This window comes from Pelodiscus sinensis, chromosome 2, assembly GCF_049634645.1.
Source record: "Pelodiscus sinensis isolate JC-2024 chromosome 2, ASM4963464v1, whole genome shotgun sequence".
In the NCBI taxonomy this organism is placed as follows: Eukaryota; Metazoa; Chordata; order Testudines; family Trionychidae; genus Pelodiscus; species Pelodiscus sinensis.
Window position 1 is genome coordinate 18,559,213 of NC_134712.1, and position 23,317 is coordinate 18,582,529.

Below are 23,317 nucleotides of genomic sequence, written 5' to 3' on the forward strand. Positions count from 1 at the left end.
TATCCCTATCTATGGCACCACTGAGAGAGGACAAAGGGGTGTCACAGGAGCTGGGGACACTCACTCTCTACCAGCTAAAAGCTCCTCAAGCCAAGAAATTCTCAGCTTGCCCCTCCAGACTACTTTCCAGCCACTTTGTTCTACTTGGGCAGCATAAGGGGCTAGAACAGAACTATCTGGCCTTTAACTTTATTTTAAGTGCACGCGCGCGCACACACACACACACACACACACACACACACACACACACACACACACCCCTACTTCCCCCCCCCCCCCCCCCCAGGCTTCTTTTGCCTGGAGAGAAACCTGGGCAGTGTTTACTTTACAGGAAACATGCTCTTGTTAAAAAAAAGGAGAAGTCATTACACAGGTGTGCGAAATTCAGTGTCAGCGGGAATTTCCACGGACAAAGGATTTCCCACAGTCTATTGTTGGAAACAGCAGCACTGCAACGCATTTGCTCATTTCTTACTCAACAGGCTACTGATTCAACCAGAAGAGGATGCGGCTAAGTTTCACCTTGTGTGTTGCTCCAACTGCAGATTAAGTCAACAAAGACTTGGCTTTTGGAAATGTATAACTATACTTCATACTATTTCCTTGTTATTTCATTGTAAGCTTCTGCGGTATTATATTGGCATGTAAGTATAACTGGCAAGGGTTAGATAAGGTAAAATATCAGGTGTTTGAACTCCAGATAACTGCATCAGAACAGATCCTGCCTGCAGGCAGAGGGCAAGTTCTCCCTATCCTATCAGCTTCAAGTTTCCATACTGTTTGATGAACACTCATTTTTAAGTGTGGTTTATAACAAGAAAGCAGGGCATACACAATCATGGGTTTGGAATCACTCTGGTCTTCCATTTCCTCACACACACAGTGAACAACAATGGACACCCTTAGTAAGATCACAATGATGAAAGGTGGTAGGATATTTTTTAATCTTCAGGTTGAGTTTTATTAAAAAATGAAACATGGTAACCTCTCCCTGAACATATGAATAGCCTGGTGCTCTGCCTCTGAGGAAAAGTTAGACTCGCTTTTGAGCCTCTTTCAACTCAGGTAGGAGCCAACTCATGTGGTTCTCTCTATTCTTCTTGCCATAGCGCCCTCCCCAACTTTGGCAGAGGTGAAGGAGAAATAGCACCAGTGTTTTGTTCACTGTAACTAGTACATACATTTTAGGGGACACATTGTAAGGTAGATTCACAGATGGACCATAGATGCTGGCACAAGGAGACATGCTGGGCTGTCTGGAGGCCACCTGCATGCTTCACAATTATCCCACTTGATGGGTGTGGAATACACACCTAAACAGAAGATGGGAGCAGAAGAAGGTCCAACTTCCCATGAATAGCTACACGAAAAACACCTGTTACCCTCCCCTGATCTGTTCTGTTGAGAGGATGAAACCTAGATTACACTTCTCTTAGACTCATGTCACCTGCTCAGGGTGACATTTTCCCCCATGTTACTTAAAAAAAAAAAACACTTGTCAAAGCTCTAAAGCTTCTAAAGGCACACTGTGCTTTAGAGATTTGTTATTTAGCTGGGAGACTGCTGTGGTTGCAGGGATGTGTCTTTTGCTGTCTGTAAAAGTCTGCCTACAAGTGGTCATGTCATAGCCCCTTAAAATCTCAGTTTGTATATGCCCAGAAGAGACATTAGCAGCTAAATTCACAGAAGACTCTCACTCTGTAATGAGGATGGGTCGTGGCAGAGAACAGGACTTTCCCTGCAATTGCTTATCCTGGCAGCTCGGGGCTGCTCTGGGGCCAGTCACAGGTATTGAAAGCAGAGACATTCTCTCTTCTGTGCTTTCAATGCTCCCTCTGCTGGTGGCAAGGCAGTTGAAAACAATAAGCATCCCAAAAGGGGGCACAAGTAAGGAGGGGGAGGAGCTGAGCTGATAGAGAGTCTGAGATGAGAAAATGAACAGGGAAAGGGGAATGCACTTGGAACAAGGTGCTGGAGGTGAAGAGTTGGGGAACAGGACCAGACACTGAAAGGGGCATACTGGGAAACAGACATGAAAAGACTGGAAAGGTCAAGGAAAGAAGATGTGTAACCACTACAGCTCACTTTCCTCCAGAACTTGGAATAGAACTCAAGTTTCCAGAGTCTCAATATTCCTTGTCTGTCAACAAATAGCTGTGAAAGTCCTTGAAAAATATGTGCCTCATCTCCTTTTAGTGGCTGGCTCCCATAGCAGAACTTTCTACTGCTATTACTGACTCTGGGCCATGGATTTGAAAGTTTTAACCTTGATGACTCCATATGACATTCAATATGGTCCAAGATCAAGGAATTTCTGATTAACAGTTCGCTTTTAAAAAAAAAAAAAAAGAGATTTGCTCAGCATCACATAGGAACTTTGTGACCGGGCAGGGACAGAGTACAGTTCCTAATGGTAGGATTCAACCGCCTGAACTAGGAAATCATTTTTTTCGTTCCTGCAGTGACCTGCTTTATTCAGTGAATATCTTCCAATCTGGAGTTGCCAGATCAGGGAAGGTGTGGCATGGAGCTCTTCCTGGGCTCACTTCCTGACCATCAGCATGGCCAGTGTGCTGTCCCCAGCCAGTGGCAGAGCTCCAGTCCCAGCTGCTGCTCTGCTCCAGCCGGTGGGGCTCCCTTCACCCCGGTCGACGAAGGCTCCATGCTCCCAGCCAGCAGTGGCTCTGTCCCCCCAGCCAGCAGAGGTTTCCCTACCTCTGCCTGGCAGTGGCTCCAAATCGCCGGCTAGCAGCAGATCTACACCCCTGGCCTGCAGAGGTTGTCTCTCTGTTGGTAGAGCTCCACGCTTGGTTGGCAAGGCTCCTTGCCCAGTCCTGCTCTGGCTGCCAGCTGGACTTCCTGATCCCAGGCCACTGGCCCTCCAGGCTGCCTGCTGGCTGAACTCCTAGCCACTGATAACCTCTGTAGCTGGGGCTCTCTGGTCAAGCAACATCTGTGGTCCTGCTGGACCACAAATGTTGCCGGACCAGAGTCCCGGACCACAGAGGTTCAAACTATACTAAATACACAATCCTGGTTCACTCCCACAGTGCCTTCCATCCTCTGCACTGAAGGAGCAAGGGGTCCTACAGAAAACGTAATATGTGATCATATAATTAAACACTTGCACAATGCATGTGCCAACAGGACTGAATTGAGTTGGAATGGGGAATTTTGATTCTGGCACTTCCTAACTTTGGAGGGCTTGACTCTGAAGACATGTTCTTTTAATATTTTTTTTTATGAATAAAAATGTTTTAGAAAACCTCATCAATATTTAGCATGGCAATGATCACTTACCTGGTGTACTGTATCTTGAACCGCTTGCATATAATGGTTTAGCTCTCTGTCCATTGCAGCATATTCTAACATCACACTTTTCATACCGTTAACCTCCTCTACATCATCTACAGAACAAAGCACATAGGTATTCATCAGTCCTCTCCAAAAAGAATTTTAAACACACATTATTAAAATACAGTGAAAATTTCATTACTCAAATCTCAGTTAAGTTATATTGTTATCTGAAAAACAGATATAACTTAAAGGGTAAAACCTTCTGAGTTGTTAAACTCCAGGAGAAAACATTTCTACTGCACAATTTCCAACATATGAAGATCAATTTATCTAAATTCTCAATTATTGGATGTCTTTCTAAAACATATTCTAGATTAACCATAAATTGTTGGAGCAGAATGAAGTACAGCCCAGGATAGAATCCAAATGAAAGCTAGGGTACATGTTATTCAAGAAATCAGAGCAGATGATATTATAATAGTTCTTTCTGGACTTAAAAATCCATGAAGGAAAATGAATTTAATGTCCCTCTTATAAATCTGAATAAATTTTGTGTGATCCGTAAGTCAGTTAAACAAGTGTTTAATGAATTCTGCTATTTGGTGGCAATCCTTATTATAAAGCTTTTGTGCTAAAGGTATTTAATGTTGTTACTTTCATTGGCTGATTCAATGCTTTTCTTTCTTTATAATCAATCTACCAGGGCTTGAACTTTGCTACCTAACAAGGAAGATACATGTTGTGAATGAAATTACAGTAACAATATTCCACTATTTGTATTTTACAGCAGGTATTTTGTCATGTTCCTCAAATTTCAGAGTTTTTTAACCTGTTTTGCAATCATAAGCCCTTTTACATTTCTTGGGTAACTTCAATAAACAACTTACTCAGAGGCAGACACTTCCCTGGTTTCGTGAGAGAGAGAGAGAGAGAGAGAGAGAGAGTGTAATTTCAGTTACCAACACCTAGTCATTAGGCAATCAGGATATTTTCTGAAGAAGCTGCATTTCATGACTCATCAGACTGCCTGAGAAATATTTAATAGAAAACCCTGTCTCATTGTAGTGGAGTTCAAAGCTATAATTAGTCCCCTTTCTTTCCCTGCTCCCCCAAAATAAACATTAGTATTGTAAAATCCAAACAGAGTCAGCATTTTATCACACAGGAAATAATGGAAGACTTAGCCGTATGGGTGAATCAAACAGTGCTTTAATCCAATTAGTAGTCATTGCCTAGTCAAATGCAATGAATACAGAACAAGTGTTCAGAAAGACTTAGCTATTTTTACTTGCCTTTGCATCACTCCTAACCCCTTTAGTTATGTTTCTGCATCTCCACTTTACTCTTGCTTACTTTTTATTCAGCCATTACCTTTAAGAGAGACACTTGTCATACACAGTACAAAACTGTGTGCAACCTCCAGTTGTGCAATCTTTTTTCAACTGCGCCCTTACTTATCCTATGACAACACTGCAACAGGAACACAGCCCCTCATGACCCTGGGGCTCAGTTATTGTAATTCCTTCCTTGCAACGCTTCTACATCACTAGAAGCTTATACAGAAGGCAGAAAAACATTGCCTAATTGGTTTGAGCAATCTGGTCATATTGTGGTTGAAATGGGAACCTGTGAAACAGAGGACTTGCCATAAGGGTCAGACCCTTAGCCCCACTGACTTCAATGGTGCTACCTCAATTCACACTAGAGGAGAATCTGATCCTTTGTTGGTCTTACTGGCTTGTAGGACTTCCAAAAGCCCTCACTGTAGTAGAGGGCTCTCTGATTCTGTCAGACATTTGCATTCTGACACCACCCATTTTCTAGTAATACAACCATCACATCTTGGGCAGGTTTTTCTTTCTACTGGTGGCTGTGAGAGGCTCATCTTCCTTCCCAATCATCTCTCCCCAGCCTTAGACTCTCTCCCTTTCAAAACAACAGTGAATGAATCTTTTCAAAAGTGTTGTTTTCATAACTGAGTCAGAGTGACTAAGGATCATATACAGCAGCCCAGAGGTGGCACTTCCCAATAAGAGAAGCCTGAACAGACAAAGAGGGAAAGCTCAGTGTCCAAAGACAGACCTGAGAGATGTCTGCCCATGTGAAGGAACATACCTGCAATAGTAGAAGCCACCCCTGAGAAAGGCTTTAGGAAGGAGATGGGTTTAGGAAGGAACTGTCAAACCTAAAGGAAAGGGCTGTCAGATTGGTGCTGAACTGTTCTATTTTGTCAATAAGCCAGACCTCTAGACACGAATATTTCCTGAACCATGTGAATCTACATGCATTTAACAGGGAGACAAAGTGGTGTAAGACAACCACGTCCACACCTCCATATATAATGTTTTCCCCACCCCTTATTCTCCATGTTCAAATTCCATCCCTCTTTTTGGTTATATTGATAGTTTTATGGGGGTGTCTTGACTGGTGATGTTGGCTTCAACTAGATGTATACATTAGTAATTGCCTTACAGCTGCTTATCCTACCGCTCCCCTCCCCAGTATCTATCTGAAAGATGGAGTTCAGTTATGAATACCACCACAAACTGTACTGTGTAGCCATTTTTCTCTAGATAATTCATTTGTATAAGAAAATCCTCCTCACTTCTCCAGCACATCATACAGTCTTAGGACAGGTAGAAATGCCTCCACATAATACAGGCTGAACCGCTGTGGTCCGGAACTCTCTGGTCCAGCAACATCCATGGTCCAGCAGGATCATGGATGTTGCTGGACCAAAGAGCCCCAGCCACAGAAGTTGCCAACAGTTGGGAATGGAGTAGCAGCCCACAGAGCCAGTGGCCTTGGGGCAGGGAGCCCCCGCTGTCCAGAAGCCAGAAAGTGGTCCAGTGGCTGGGAGTGTGGAGCCCCTCTGGTCGAAGCAGGGCCAGGGGCAGAGAACCCTGCCAGTCAGAGTGGGGCCGACAGCCAGAGTGGAGTCCTGCCAGCGGACAGTAGAGATCAGTAGGTGGGCCAGGGGCAGCACACTGGCCGAGGCCGGCAGCCAGGAGGGGAGCCACAGGAGAGCTGGAGGCCTGACCTACCCTGGTCTGGCAAACTTCCTTGTTCAGGACCGCTCAGGTCCCCAGAGAGCCAGACCAGAGAGGTCCAACCTTTACATGAAGCGGAGACTAAACCTTGGTTTTTCAGATACCAAACAGTTACAATGACTTTCAATGATAACTTTGTTAGGCCTGCAACAACTGAAACAATTCCCCAATTCAACCTCTCCTTGCCCCGGTTGATGGTGGGAAGGCTGGAAACCTCCGTGAGGAATATACTTATTGAGTCCCTTACTTAACATTCCCATGAGAGTGAGGCAGGGTTTGTTAAACCCCACACAACTGGTCCTGAGGCAGGTCTCCAAGGATGTACCAGAGGTCCACTGGAGCAGTATTGATAGGGACTCCTCATGGATGCTTCTGGGTCCCTGGATGAGACAGGGCTAGGGGGATTGTGGGATGGCTGGCACAGCAAGTCTCTTTCTAAAAGGTAATACAACTCTAGATTAAGTGATAATACCTGTCCCCAGCTCTCCCAGTCTTCAACTACTCTATGTGGATCCTGGACCAAGAGAGTGACTACTTTTTATGGAGCTTGAAAGAGAAGATGAAGTTCCATCCAAACAACTGAGCCTTCTTCCATACTGAACTGAGATCCTCTATAAAGTGTATTCCTTTTATGAGTAAATCTAGCTAGAATCCTGTTCACTGAGGCTATGTCTAGACTGCAAGCCTCTTTTGAAAGAGCATCTTTCGAAAGAGAGCGTCTAGACTGCACGCGGAACTTTCGAAAAAGCGGCTTGCTTTTTCGAAAGAAAGCACCCAGTGAGTCTGGATGCTCTCTTTCGAAGAAGCCCTATTTACATTCAAGAACGCCTTCTTTCGAAAGAGGAACTTTCGAAAGAAGGCGTTCTTCCTCGTGCAATGAGGTTTACCGCCATCGAAAGAAAAGCCGCATTGTTTCGATTTAATTTCGAAAGAACGTGGCTGCAGTCTAGACGCAGGTGAAGTTTTTTCAAAAAAAGGCTACTTTTTTCGAAAAAACCCCTGAGTCTGGACACAGCCTGACTCTGGCAAGGAAGTTACATTTAGGTTGTCATTCAACTTTTTGGTGGGCCAGGAAAAAAGCTTTCCTATTTGTAGGATAATAAAATGTGGTAAATTGTCTCTGCTGTTTACTAGTAGAGTGCAAAACTCTTTCTTCAAAGCATAAGTATGCAGCACTGTATTTGGCCTCCCTGCTCTTATCAGTGTGGCAGAGCTCCGGTCATACCCCCCTGGGTCCTGCGCTTGCTGGCGGATTTTTAAGATGCCTCAGAGGCTCTGGGTGACCCTCCCACTGCCTCTTGCTTCTCTCAGAGGAGAGGGTTCCCCAATTTAATGAGCCATTTTCATCATAGGCAAGTCACTAGTTTGAAGGGAAAACCCTTCTGTGGTCCAAAAGTCCCCTTTTTCCCTGGTCACAGTGAACCAGGCGTGGGCAGGGTTGGGAGGAACCCAGTCCCGCCCACTTATTCCGATTTCTGGCCCAGGGCCCTAAGTAGCGGCCACTAATGAGGATCCTGCTCTTACCCCCAAAGAACAGTAGCCTCTCCTTGGGCCACTTCCCCAACCACTCTCATGGGATCTTCTTGTGGCACACTAGGTGCGAACTTATCCCAGCTGTAGCATTCAGTTTTATCCACCTTGTACTTCCTCCTCTCTGGTCCGTCACTCCTCTCCTTCCCCCCTCCTTGCCGGAGGGGAAATCTTTTATAGTGGACCCACAGGCCCTAACTGGCTTCAGGTGTCCACTAGCCTGCTGCTGCAGACCAGCTCTTAATTAGTCTCAGGTACCTGCTGGTCTTAATAGTTGGGCAGCAGTCTCTGGCAGCTTACTCACCCAACTACCTGTATATGTGCCCTCCACCAGACTATTGCAGCCTTGCTGCCTTTCATCTGCCACACCAGGAAAAAACAAAAAGTTTTGCTGAGACACAGAGTTCAACAATAGTGGCCTTCTCCCATATGAAACAATAGTGGATTCTGCCAACCAGAAGGAAAAGTACAAAGAAAAATTTATACAATAGTCGGGTGGGTCGGGGGAGGGAACACCACAAAACACACCATTATTTTGTATTTTTGGCGGTTGCAGAAGTGCTGTTTCCATTAAAGGCATCTAGGCTTGATGTGTACCAGTCTTTCATTAAGTACATCAACAATTATTTCTACAGGGCCCTAGCATACTTTCTTCTGTATAACCACCATTTTTCCCAGGCCCATTTGACAGCAGCGATCTCAGTTCTATTCCCTCCTGCTAGGAGACATATGAACTGCCTCCTACAAGGCTGACACAAATGGTGTTTCATGAATCACAGGAAAGATTTGTGTAACTGTCACCCTCCTCCCATGGCCTGAATGAATCATATCCACAACATACAGAAACTTCACTGGCCTGAATATTCTGAAACTTTGAAAGGGAAGATGAGGACATTGTTAAACATAGCATCAGAGCCACGTCAATTTTGCACAGAACATTCCCTGAACTGAAAACTCAAAATAACTGTACCTAATAAATAATGAGACTTTGGCTGCTTATATAATACTTGAAAGTTGCCTTAAAGATAAAAAAAACCTGATCACAAAGAGGTGGAACACAGCTGAGGAAAGAAGGATACTAACTTTACCTCTCACCTACAGTCCTCTGATCCCAATAATCCCATCCACCTATCAACTTGTTTCTAGTCTCAAAGGATGCTAACAACTGTCTTTCTGCTGCTGTTTTTTCATTCACATGGTGCTGTAGATGTTTAAAAGATAAATAAAAGCCAATATTTATCATATCTGAGATCTCAGCTTGCCTTTGAAGAATTTATTGCCAGCCCAAAGACACTGTAAATGAAGTGAAACCCAGATCCATGAAGATCATCTCCTATTTCATGGCAATCACACCTGCAGTGGAGTCCCCAAGTATATCTTTGAGTAGCCTGTTCCACAAACTGATGAGTAACAGGAAAAATCCTTTGGAAAAATGTTTACTCCTGCAAGGGAAAGGGAGTGGTCAAGGAGGTTTCAAGGGATCACTCCCATTTCACCTGTTTGCACTGTCTGTTTTTCAGTTAAAATAAAAACAAACTCTCCCTCCTAGATCTTCGGGTCTGGTGCAGAAAGTGACCTTCCCTCCCAGGAAAGTGGATAAAGGAAACATGCTCTACTTCTATTTTAGCTAGGAGTGAAGGGTCACACTCAGAGCCACTGCTGCCATTCCTACTAGGTCCCCTCGCCCCAAACCCCAAATGCTAGATCAGCTACCTCCACAGTATTCAAATCTTCCACTCTAGAAGCAAACGGCCAACCTCCGGCCAGTTCTGCAACTGAAAGGATCAGTTAACTCACCCAAGTGTCTCCTAATCTGACTTTTAATGATGACCACAGAGTACATTCCAAGCTCTGTAAGTACCACCATGCTCCTAGCTTTTATAGTTATAATAAAAATACTATAAAATACACTAGAATTTGCATATGCTAATCAAGTCTCCTTGTATCTAAGATGAAAATGTTAAGTTCACTCATTATTTCCCTCAAAACCTTAATCAAATTGCCTAAAGGTTTTAGTCTTTGCACTATTTAACAGGCTTTCCCCCTTACACACAGAGTCCAGTTGAAGGTCACTGACTTCATCTTCAAAGCCCTGGTTGCATGGTATTGGAACTAGTCACCTGAATGTCCATCCTTCTCCATATTCATGGCCTAGAGCTTATGTGACCCTCTCACTTTTTAGACCAGCAGCGAGTGGTGATTCTGTAAAACCTCTCTGTCTGCATATTTATTTATTCAAATATTTTATACCCCGCCTTTCTATTTAAAATATTCAAGGTGGCTTACAAGAACAAACAAAAAAAATACAAATATATATAAAAATGTATATATACAAATATATATAAAAATCCAAAAATTTTAAAGGAACATTATTTCAGTTGCAAAGTCAAGAACCCCAAAGTTAGAAAATACTAAACTGAAGATTGCCTGTGCAATCTTAATTTGCCCCCTTGTGTCTATGCCTTATAATAATCTTTAATTATACAATCACATACTATTTTTTCCACAGAGACCGTGCCTCATTAAAAATGGACGTGACCCCTAACTTGGGTCATCAGCAGAACTTTAAAATCACAGTACAGATCTTTATCACCTTAGCGGAGGGAATAACTATTAGTAGCAGTATGTTACTCACTGTTTGATTCAGCCACTACATCAGTGGTCCCCAAACTTTTCACGGTCAGCCCCTACCCCCACAGCCAGGGTTGTGAGGGGAGGGAGGGGAATGCAGACAGGATAAGAGGCCCAAGGCTGGGGGCAGGGCTGAACAAAACAGGGCTGGGTAGCACTCCCTACTTGCCCCCCCAAGGGGGCTGGCCCAGGCCCCAGTGCAGCTCCCGCTGTTCCTCCGTGCACCCGTGAGGTTGCAAACGTCCCCAGTTTGGGGACCTATGCACTAAATGGAGTGAAACACACATTTTGCTGTCAATAAATAGCTTGAAATGCACTGGCAGAGAAATGTAAAAACTCAGAACCCTTGGCTTCGGTTTTAGGTTTTGGAGGACAGTGTTCTCTAGCAGTTCCCCCTTGTCCTCAGCCTGTCTCTGTCCCACACTGCTCCTCTCTACCCCCAGAACCAATTTTTTTTTTTAATTAAAATTGTGTTTCACAGAAAAAAAATATTTAAATAAGTTTGGTCTTTCCCTTGCCTCTGAGCGAGCAGGAAACCCCTCTTAACCCAGATGGCTCACAGCTGAAAGAGTACTGGATTTGGAATGATTTTTGTGATAAGAGTCAATGTGCATTTAAACATCTTTGTTTGTGGAAGGTATTTATTTGTGAAGAGAGAATAAGGAGAGATTTTTAAAAAGAGCTCAGCATTGGCCTAACTGTTTTCCCTCAGAAATAAATAGTAAAACTCATTTGGACTTCAATGGGAGCAAAGTTAAACCAATAAACTTATGAAAATCACAGCCTAGCGATATTTGTTTTAAACTAACTTGGTTTTACTTTAAAGGCAGGTGGGGTCCGGAAAGTCACAATGAACTCAGATTTTCACTTCAAAAAAGAAACTAACAACTGTCTTGTCCCTGCCCACAGCATCTCAATGGCCACATGAAGCACCAGATTGTGCCACCATTACTCACACTGAATTATATTTACTCTTTAATTAGCCTCACCCAATGTTCTAATTTTTCCATCCATGTGCAGAATGAATTTTGTTATGTGCAACAATATCACAATCATGTGCAGTTGTGTATCACCCGTGGAAATCTGCCGGACCATAGATGTTGCCAGACCAGAGAGTCCCGGACCATGGATTTCAACCTGTACCAAGAGGCAATAACAACACAAGTATGTGTTCGGAGGTGAGTATGATAGACACAGGTTGTTGTATATGTTCATCAGAGACAGAGTGTGTGTGAGTGTGAGAGATGGAGACAGTATGTGTATATGAAACCGACACACACACAGACAGTGAGTGTGCGTGAGTGACAGAGACAGAGTGTGTGTGTGTGCTGGCTTCTGGAAAAGTCTATGCGTGACTGTGCACTGTCTCTTTAAGCACAGCAACACTCACAAAAGACTTATTCAGACTGTAGCAGCTGCTAGCAGCTGCCAGCAGCCCCATCCTTCTGAATCCAATCCATCCTCTCCTGTTCTGCAGAGATGGGATACATAGATGTGTGGGAGGGAAACATTCTGACATCACTATCCCCCCATGGCTCTGCACAACAAGAAGGAGAGTTCCAGGAACAGCTGACCAGGGCTCCAGACAGAAGGCAGGAACAATGCAACTGCAAAGTAGCAAGGGAGAGGGGCACCTGAGCACACCCCACCCCACCAGGCACTTGATTGACTCTTAGGCAATTATGCTGCACTGGGGGAACACAGAGCTTCACAGAAATATACAAGAGTGCTTACAGAGGCTGTGATTGAGCAAAGCACTTAATCATATGCTTAAGCATGTTGACTTCAAGTTAAGTATGTGCTGCAGTGCTTTGCTGAATCAGGATAGGAGTAAAGTACTACTCAACACAAATGAGGGTGACATAATACTGCCCAAAATAATTAAATAAGAAGTTCCTCTTTCATACACCCAAATGGTGTAATCAACAACAGAGATGAGAAACGTGTCCATCTTAATGAATGAGGTCTACATAATTTATACTATGATGCATCTTTATGTTGGGTGCAATATAAACAGCACCTAAAGAGAAACACATAAAGACAGGTATTGTACATCCTCCACCTCCCTGGGAATTGATGTTGATGCCCATCCTACACAAATGACACCTCACTCCCTCCAGGGAACAGATGGAAGAGATTTTTCCTTACAGGTAGTGCCTCCTTCTTCACTAAAACTCCCAAGTCACACTCTAGTAAGAGTAGGTGAAGTAGCCTGTTCATTATAACACTTAACAGCTATCTACTGTTCCAGAAAAATGAATTTAAGAATTAACAAGAGCAGTTTATCTAGTAAGGAAGAGTTTTATAAACAAGATAAGAGCTTGAATATGATACCTTTGCTAGTTTCACGGATATACTCTAGTCTTCTGGAACACTTACTTTGCATCAACACCATGATATCTACACATCAGAGGTCCTTCAGAGTGGGAATAAAAAGCAAGGAGCAGACAGTTGAAGAAATCCTTGTTCACCACCATCCTAGTCTCCAGTGCAAGCAGAATAGGCAAAGCAGGCCAGGAATGGGGAGAGGAAAAGCAAGCAAGCATGTATTCTCTGAAAGAGTAGGTGACATACATTATTTTAGCATATAAATCCCAGACCAGTCTCCCATAAATAACACAAGTCCCTAAAACATTGTATTTCCTATATTTTGTCTTCTAAATTCTGTACAGTTTCTTCACTATTTGTAAACATTATTATTTTATCTCTCACTCTCTATATAAAAAAAATTTCCTGTGGGATGTGATCACAGCACTTTGCGTTGCCACGCCCCCAACTCCAAACCCAGAACCCGCCCCCCGCCCAATGGCCTCTTGCCATGCTACCAGCACCATCAGCAGGCTTCCCTGCTGACTGGCCTCTTCGCCTGCAGCTCCTTCACGAGCCCCCCCCCCCCCCCCAGGCTCCTCCACTTATACCCCCTCAGCCTGCTCAACACTGCCCTGCCAGCGACCCTCCCCCCCACACCTCTAGCCATGCAACCAGCATCGCTGGCAGGCTTTCCCGCTGACCGGCCTCCGTGAAGGGGGGGCAACGTACCCACACGCCTCCTGGAGCAATGTCCACCTGCCTCTTGACCCCAAACCCCAGCCTACCCGACCCAAATGCCTGTCATGTGGCTTTGGTCTGTGTGGCCCAGACCCAGCTACGCTGCTTGGAGGCCACGCTGCAGGTCTCCCCGACAAGGGAGTGGCTCTGGTGTGTGCTGGTGACCTGGGGGCAGGCCCCGGGCTCAAGCGCGCCCTCCCGGGCCTGCCACAAGCTGGGGTAGGTCTTGCACAACTGGCAGCTTCCCCAGCTCTCCGGAGCAGCCAATCTGCGCTCCAGGTTCCCTGGGCTTGCCATGGAGCAAAGCTGTCCATCAGGCCCATTCAGAAAGGCTGGGCTGGGGGCAGGCTATGGCTCCTGCTGTGGTAGCCGAGGCTGTGCTGCCCGACCCAGTGGTGCTCCTGGAGGGGAGGAGCGCACAGGGTGCGCGTAGGGAGGGAGGAAGGGGGATATGGTGTGTATCGGGATGGGTGGTACAGTAAGGGGGTGATGGTGGAGGTGAGGGGGACATAGGAGTGCAGGCAGGGGGAGGGATTAGGGAAAGAAGGGGTGCAGGAATGGAGGCCGGAGGTGGGGGTAGGGACAGGCAGTGTGGAGTGGGAAGGGGAGAGGTCGGGGAGGATGGGTGGGTGGAAGAATGGAGGTAGGAGTAGGGATGGAAGGAGAGGGATGTGCAGTGTGGGGTGGGGAGATGGAGGGGTTAGGGAGGATGTTGGGTGTATAAATGAAGGATGGAGGTGGGTGTAGGGATGGAAAGAGGGGGATGGGCTGTGAGTCATGGAGCTCGGGGACAAGGACTAGTGAAAGAGGCCAGTGAGAGGGGGATTGGCAGCCCCCTAGTAAATTTTAAAATAAAATATTTCCTTCAGTTCAGAGAAGCTTTAGCTAGAACTGTAGTGATTCTCTTTCCATTTTTCCACTGTGGTGTCATAATAGTTAAAATCTCACATACCTCCTCTCAATATTTCCATCCTTATATTTCTGCTTGTTCTTTTACACTATGTGATTTCTATATTACAATCCTTATCAAAATCTTATCATTTCCATCTTTCTGATAAAGAACAGTGCTATTCTTAACCCTGCTCATGCCTCCACAGATGTCTATTAGTCTGTGTTGACTGTTCAGTCATTTCCCTACATTTTAACTAACATAATTTGGTAATATTTCTCCACTCGGTTTATTTTGCCATACTATTTTGCATTTCTAAACACATTTCAGTACAGATTTTTCCCCCTCTTTCTATCCTTACCAACTAACTTGATTTACAGTATTTGACATATTTGGAACAAATCAGATTCCTGGTAGGTTGATTTTCAGAAGATGGCTTAAAAATCTGTTTAACTATCTGTGTGCTGCTTAAAAATGTAATGTCCCCAGTACTGTACTTTATCTACATGCAGACAAAGCATGTGTGTTTCATAGGTTATAAATATTGGTTTGTTACAAGAAAGTTCTCTTGCTGGTGAGATGTATGTAATTTTATCTCTTCTAAGGACCCACTACTTCTATAACTGCCTCAAAAAGTGAACCAAACAAAACGTATTTTTACACGCACATGTTAAATACCATTAGAGTTGAGTGGGTATTTTCAATAAAAAGTTCTGTTTCTAGAAAAAAAATCAAAATGTTTCTGTGGAAAAAGGCTGCTTTTTGTAGAAGTTTTCAATAACACAGAGGAAAATATCAAAACAAAATGTTTCTGGTCATCTGGACATTCATCTCTGCATCTGTCTGAGTCACCATAGCATCTCATGGGAATTGTAGTTTGGATTTTTCATGCCCTCCATTTTCTCTTTATGAGTCAAGATCTGTAGCAAGACTAAATCTCTCATAATGCACTACACTGGCTCAGCCAAAGGAAGAAACCATGGCATATCGTAGAAGAAGAAGTTCAGCTACATAACTCAACCCACAGGGAATAATGGGGACATGGGAAACCTAAAGTACTACTCCCATAAATCAACATGGCAGTTCATTCAGACACAGCTGACTGACCCAATAAGTTCATTTTGACAGACTGAATGAATCATTTCATTCTGGGAATGTTGAAACATTTGTTTTGATTGAAACCATCTCACCAATTTTTTTCTAAATATTCAGGCAGCAAAGTTTCAATAATTTTGATTTTTCAACCCAATTTGGAATGAAAATAAAAGCTCTACGTATCAGAAATTCCTTCAGAGTGAGAATTCCATTTTTAATAGTTCTACTCATTATATTCACACACATTCAAGTTATTCCTTCTGTTAGGTTTCCCTTTGAGTCCTATTTTATTATGAAACTGTGAGGGGTAGTTTTTTGTTTTGTGTGTAGTGTAGCACAAAGTATATTGTAAGCATATAAAGTAGGAAATTATAACAATGGCTTCTGTAGTAACTAAGCATACTATTCTCAATGCATTTAACATTGGTAAAGAGATAGGAATGCCCTCTCAATATTATTATTAATTACAGCAATGAAAGTTTTGGTGTTTGAGAGCTGAGCAGATAATAAATGGGATGCATGTTAACAGGACTCATCAAAAATTCAAGCTACAAGTTGATGACATCTTGCTCATGCATTCTAGTTCTTCTGTTCCTACTTTTAGGATTTTTAGCACTACCTGCTTCAAAATCATCTGTAGGAAACTAGAAACAATGTACGCATTGCAACCTTGTCCACAAATTTTAATTCAGTCTTCCTTCCCTCTGGCAAAGAAAAAAAGAAAACAAAAGATTCAGCAATAGGATTGCCAATTTACAGAAAATAATGGAAAGTCATTTCCTAGTAATGAAACACACTCCTTTAGGCCAGTGGTTTTCCTTTTTTCCTCATGACTCAGTTGAAGAAAATTGTTGATGCCCATGCTCTTCGCAACATAATTTGACTAGGGTGCAGGCTCCGAGGTGGGGCTGAGGATGAGAGCTTTGAAGTGTAGGAGTGGGCTCTGGCTTTTGGGGAGGAAGTCAGGGCTGGGGCAGGAGAGGCTTATCTTAAGTAGCTCCCAGTCAGTGGTGCAGTGGGGGTGCTCAGGCAGGCTTCCTGCCTCTACTGGCACCACAGACCATGTTGTACCCCAGAAGCAGCCAACAGCAGGTTCCCAGCAAATGCAGAGCTAGTACTTAGGGCAGGAGCTGTGTGTGGAGCCCTGTGCGGACCTCCCCCCCCACACACACACACACACACTCCCACACACATACCCAAGAGCCAGGCCTGCTGCTGCCCGCTTCTGGGGCACAGCGCAGTCTGTGGTGCCAGAGCAGGCAGGTAGCCTGCCTTAGCACCCCCATTGGTCACCTGATCACCCTGCAGCAATGAGACTCAGGGTATGTCTAGACTACATGCCTCTGTCGCCAGAGGCATGTAGATTAGGCTACCAGACATAGTAAAATGAACCTGGGATGAGGTTTACCTGGGTGGTCGACAAATACCTTTGATGTCGACACCCGCGCGTCCAGACTATCGCGCTGAGCCGACAAACAGCTGATCAGCTGTTTGTCGGCTCAGCGCGGCAGCCATGTAAATTTAAATGAAGCAGCGATTATTTAAATCGCCGCTTCATTTTACTATGTCTGGTAGCCTAATCTACATGCCTCTGGCGACAGAGGCATGTAGTCTAGACGTACCCTCAGTGCCTGACATTCCACGACCCAGTACTGGTCATCACCTGCAGTTTGAAAAACCCTGTTTTAGGCAGATGGAAATTGCTTTATCATAGGGTAGTTGGTATAGTAAAAAATGAACATTAGCTCCAAACTGAACTATTTGCTGACCATGTGACTCTTGGATATTTCTGAGTGTGTGTTCAAAGGTACTGACTGACTGAATTTCTATATGGTACTTAATCAAGACTGGCCTAATAAGTGAGAGCAGTGCTGCTCAACAACCAGTCAGTGGACTGCTGGCAGTCCTCAAGATCTCCCTGACACAGCTTAGGAAGGCAGCAAGCTGGTCCCTGGTATCAAAAAGTTTGAGAAACAATGAGCTTGAATACCAGCCCCAGCCTTGGTCAAAAGGACAAATAAAGTAGTCAACTACCTGATAAACGTAGGCTTATCGGGCAGTCGAGTCACTGCTCGACTAGTTGCTTCTTCCCTCCACTCCCTTGCTGCGTCTATCAAAGGTGGGAAAGCAGGAGCCAGTTCTGGGGGGAGCCGCAGCAGGGGAGGCACAGCGGGGGACCGGGTGTGAGCTGGGACTCAGCTGTCCTGGCTTGCACCCAATCCCAGACACTGTGCCTCTATCTTTTAAATGTAGTAAGAACTCACTAGTTAACTGTTTAACTGTGTACACTATCAGGTCCCTAGTGTATGTTTCCCTCTGCATAATTACACTAAGATAAACTGGATTTTTATCACATAATAGTCATGAGTATCAGGAAACGTACTGTTAATTTGTTATTAATTAAATCAGTTCAGAATCACTCTGATTTATTTGAAACAAAAAACAGTGCTATGTAGCACTTTAAAGACTAACAAGATGGTTTATTAGGTGATGAGCTTTCGTGGGCCAGACCCACTTCCTCAGATCAAATAGTGGAAGAAAATTGTCACAACCGTATATACCAAAGGATACAATTTTAAAAAATGAACAGTGCTGTGGTCATTATGAATAGGCCGACTATAACCAGGAGGCAACCAGACAACTCTCCAACACCACATTTTACAAACCTCTCTCCTCTGATCCCACCTCGGAATACCAAAAGAAACTACACTGTCTCCTTAAAAGCCTCCCTACAGCTACTCGGGAACAAATCCACACAGAAACACCTTCTGACCCCCAACCAGGATTGCTGTATCTGCTTCCCAAAATCCATAAACCTGGACACCCCGGACGTCCCATCATCTCTGGCATCGGCACGCTCACTACTGGTTTATCCAGCTATGTAGACTCTCTTCTCAAACCCTACGCAACCAAAACCCCCAGCTATCTCCGAGATACTACTGACTTCCTAAGGAAACTACAAAACATCGATAACCTCCCCGATAACACCATCCTTGCCACCACTCTATACACCAACGTTTCCTCAACTCCCGTCCCCTTTTACCCCTTCTCTAATTACACTACATCAATGACATCTTTATGATCTGGACACATGGCCAAGAAACACTGGAGACATTCCACAAAGATTTTAACAACCTATACCCCACCACCAATCTCAGTCTGGACCACTCTACACGAGAGATCCATTTCCTGGACACCACAGTACAAATCAGCAATGGAAAATTAGGCACCACTCTCTACAGAAAACCCACTGACTCATACAGTTACCTACATGCTTCCAGCTCCCATCCAGAACACACCATACGATCCATCATCTATAGCCAAGCCCTTCGATACAACCGCATCTGCTTTAATCCCACTGACAGAGACCAGAAACTTCAGGATCTCTACCAAGCATTTATAAACCTCAACTACCCACCCAGAGAAACAAAAAAGCAAATTGAAAGAGCCAGACAAATACCTAGAAACCATCTACTTCAAGACAGACCCAAGAAAACCAACAATAGAACACCACTTGTCATCACCTAGAGCCCCCAACTTAAACCTGTCCAACACATAATCAATAAACTACAGCCTATACTGGAACAGGATACTAAACTCCAAAAGGCTCTGGGAGACAGACCTATAGTCACCTATAGACAACCACCTAACCTCAAGATGATTCTTACCAACAACTACAGGACATACCATACTAATACCAACCCTGGTTCCTTCCCTTGCAACAAACCCCATTGCCAGCTTTGTCCACATATTCACTCTGCTGATACCATTATTGGACCTAATCAAGTGAGTTATAAAATCAAGAACACATATTCCTGCACATCCAGAAATATCATTTATGCTATCATGTGCCGAAAGTGTCCATCTGCTATATACATTGGATAAACATCTCAGACACTTCGCCAAAGGATCAATGCCCACAAAACAGATATTAGACAGGATCACACAGAAAAAACAGTTTCTTGCCATTTCAACCAGAAAGGACATTGTCTCAATGACTTGATTACCTGCATCCTGCTTCAAAGGCCTTTTAAGAATACACTTGAAAGAGAATCCTCTGAACTGTCATTCATGCTCAAATTTGACACTTTACACTTAAGTTTGAATAAAGACTCTAATTATCTTACCCATTACAAAGATAGCTTCCCCAATTATCACCTCTAATATCATTAGCTCACAGACATTTACCTCCCTCCTTCCATCCCCCTTCTGTTCTGATGTGTTCATTTTTTTTTAATTGTATCCTTTGGTATATATGGTTGTGACAATTTTCTTCCACTATTTGATCTGAGGAAGTGGGTCTGGCCCACGAAAGCTTATCACCTAATAAACCATCTTGTTAGTCTTTAAAGTGCTACATAGTCCTGTTTTTTGTTTCAGCTACACCAGACTAACACGGCTACATTTCTATCACTCTGATTTATTTGGAATTCATATAGTTGTCAAGGTCATATGCTGTAATCCAGAGAACAGTGTGTCCTCTAGAGCATTGTCCTCATGTTGTTGGAAAATTTTTATGTATTTTCCCTTTGGTATTATGTAGAAATGTCTACACCGACTTTGCATGTACAGTATAAAGGGATATTCCAAGAACGTGGATATATTCCACTGAAGAAAAGTCCTCAGTAACAAAAAGTTTAATGGTGCCGAAAGGAGTTATCTTAAGACATAAGACATAAGAAGGATAATGCACCTCTAATGAAAACTGAATAGACGGCAATTTGGACCCAAAAAAATCAGTCTATGGGAAAGTAACAGATTTCAAGTAACAGATGGTATATCTGATTCCATTTGGAACTAATTATAAATTAAAGCCACATTGACAAGAATTTATAAACTAAGAATTTAACTCAGTGCTGCAAAACTGTCATGCTAATCCATCCACCCAGGCACTAAATCTACTCACCTACGATTTACCACAATGACTGATATGGAAATCACAAGCTATAATTTACTCATCTAACTTTTATTTAAAAGAAGGCTTGCCTATGGTAGAAGCAAGAATAATTGTGTAATGCTGCTTTAACTACAAGGAATTCTAGACATTTGACATTTATGTATAATATATGATTTTGAGCCCACTTACAGTCTGGGAAAAGCATGTTAAAATACTTCCTTAATGTGTGAACACTTTTTGAGCTGTATTCTTTTCATCCTCCACCTCTTTCCCACCTACACTGGCTTTCTCTGTAAGTCTTTTCTGAGTAATACATTTTAACTCATCCCTGATTTATTCAGGTTGACACTACTGAGGGCAAAAATATATGTATATTTCAAAATATTGCTGCTACTGTAAAATAAAGAATACAAAGCGCTCATATATTTTTTATATTCGGCACCAAATCTTGATAGAGTGAGTATCATGAGGAACTCTTCCTCTCTGACATCTTGTGGATATCTAGTCACCAGTACACGGTCAACATGGCTACAACCGAGCTCTTAATCTTCCATCCAACCCTCCTCACAATCTCTTTTCAGTATCACTATGCATACCGTGACTATCCTGTTACTCAGCTATATAACCTGGACTGCATCTTCAGTTCAAACCTATCTCACGGTCCTCGCATCCAAGCTGTCTAAATCTTGCTCATTCTTTCTGCATAACAATCTCTAAGATATGGCTTTTTCTATCCATCCACACAACTAGAACTCTTACTTACTGCAACATCATCTCTGACCTTGACAAATAAATTCTTGTCCCTGTTCATATCCACTCAGAATGTTGCTGTAAAGACTATTTTCCAAGTCTACTGTTTTCACCCTCTAGACCTCAAGGAACAGTCTTTTTGCCCAATGTTTGCATAGCACCTCACACAATGTGGTCCTCGTCTATAATTGGGGCTCCTGAGTACTTTGCAACTACAAATCTCTCTCTCTGTGTGTGCGTATACAGGCAGTCCCCGGGTTACATGGATCCAACTTACATCGGATCCCTACTTACAAACGGGGTGAGGCAACCCCGCACTAGCTGCTTCCCCCCAGCAGGCCAGGGAGACGCGAAGCTAGCGCCCCTCCCTCAGCAGACCAGGGAGACGCGGAGCAGCTTTTTTCAGCAGACACCTCAGCTTGAGAATAAAGGACTGAGGGAAGTGAGGTGTGGGAGAATAAAACTGAGCTCTGGAGAAATGTTTGGCTAGAGTTTCCCCTACAATATGTACCAGTTCTGACTTACATACAAATTCAACTTAAGAACAAACCTACAGTCCCTATCTTGTACGTAACCAGGGGACTGCCTGTATATGTCTGTGAGTCTGTTTAGTCAAGATCTCCTCCCATACTATAAGTGCTAGAGCCATCAAATTTGGAATGCAGCTTCCTCTTCTCCTAACTTAAAGCAAGGTCAGGGTTTGGTTGCACCAGGAGAACTAGAAGCCCTGGGAAAAGGACTGAAGCTCCTGCCCCATTTTTCCAGGAGCATTGCTGGCCATTCACCCTTGCCAGGGAGGGGAAATTGTACAGTTTGCTGCATTCCTCAATATGATTTGGGAGCACATGGGGAAGATGAACTTGGACCTGCCCCAGTGGGGGGACATGCATCCCTCCCCCAGCTGAGCCCACTGGAGCTGCAACAGCCATGGAGAGGTGCTAGTCACCTGGCTCCAAACTGCTGGAGTCAGAGTGGGCTGAGGTAGCCCTCTCTCTCCGAGGCATCCTGCATACTGAACTACATATGTTGGGAAACTAACACAGCGAGGCACAGGCTATCCAATAAGTTTCTGGACTGCATTGGAGACAACTTTCTGTTTCAGAAGGTTGAAAAAGCTACCAGAGGAGAAGCTGTTCTGGATTTGGTTTTAACAAATAGGGAGGAACTAGTTGAGAACTTGAAAGTGGAAGACAGTATAGGGGACAGTGATCACGAAATAATAGAGTTCATGATCTTAAGGAAAGGTAGAAGGGAGACCAGCACAATTGAGGTAATGGATTTCAGGAAGGCAGATTTTGATAAGCTCAGAGAACTTGTAGGTAAGGTCCCATGGGAAGCAAGACTGAAGGGAAAAACAACTGAGGAGAGTTGGAAGTATTTCAAAGGGACGTTGTTAAGGGCCCAAAAGCAAACAATTCCGCTGTGTAGGAAAGATAGAAAATATGGCAAAAGACCAGCTTGGCTTAACAAGGAGATCTTGCACGATCTCAAAATAAAAAAGGAGTCATATAAAAAATGGAAACTAGGACAACTAACAAAGGAGGAATATAGGCAAGCAACACGGGAATGCAGGGGCAAGATTAGAAAGGCAAAGGCACAAAATGAGATCAAACTAGCTACAGGCATAAAGGGAAACAAGAAGACCTTTTATAAATACATTAAAAGCAAGAGGAAGACCAAGGTCAGGGTAGGGCCACTGCTTAGGGAGGAGGGAGAAGCAGTAACAGGGAACTTGGAAATGGCGGAGATGCTCAATGACTTCTTTGTTTCGGTCTTCACCGAGAAGTCTGGAGGTGTGCCTAACGTAGTGAATACAAGCAGAGAGAGGGTAAGTTTAGAAGATAGGATACACAAAGAACAAGTTAAAAATCACGTAGGAAAGTTAGATGTCAGCAAGTCACCAGGTCCTGATGAAATGCATCCCAGGATACTCAAGGAGCTGATAGAGGAGGTATCTGAGCCTTTAGCTATGATCTTTGAAAAATCATGGCAGACAGGGGAGATTCCAGAAGACTGGAAAAGGGCAAATATTGTGCCCATCTATAAAAAGGGGAATAAGAACAACCCAGGAAACTACAGACCGGTCAGTTTAACGTCTGTCCCAGGGAAGATAATGGAGCAGGTAATTAA

General features: G+C 43.8%; 1 protein-coding gene across 1 annotated transcript in view; it reads right to left on the minus strand.

Annotated features, from left to right (window-relative positions):
- Window positions 1-23,317, minus strand: part of NSMCE2 (NSE2 SUMO ligase component of SMC5/6 complex) — a 176,066-nt gene that overhangs the window by 126,097 nt on the left and 26,652 nt on the right. The window contains exon 3 of the mRNA XM_075920152.1: window positions 3,301-3,407. Coding sequence (XP_075776267.1) covers window positions 3,301-3,407 — 107 coding nt within the window. The remainder of the gene's footprint in view (window positions 1-3,300; window positions 3,408-23,317) is intronic.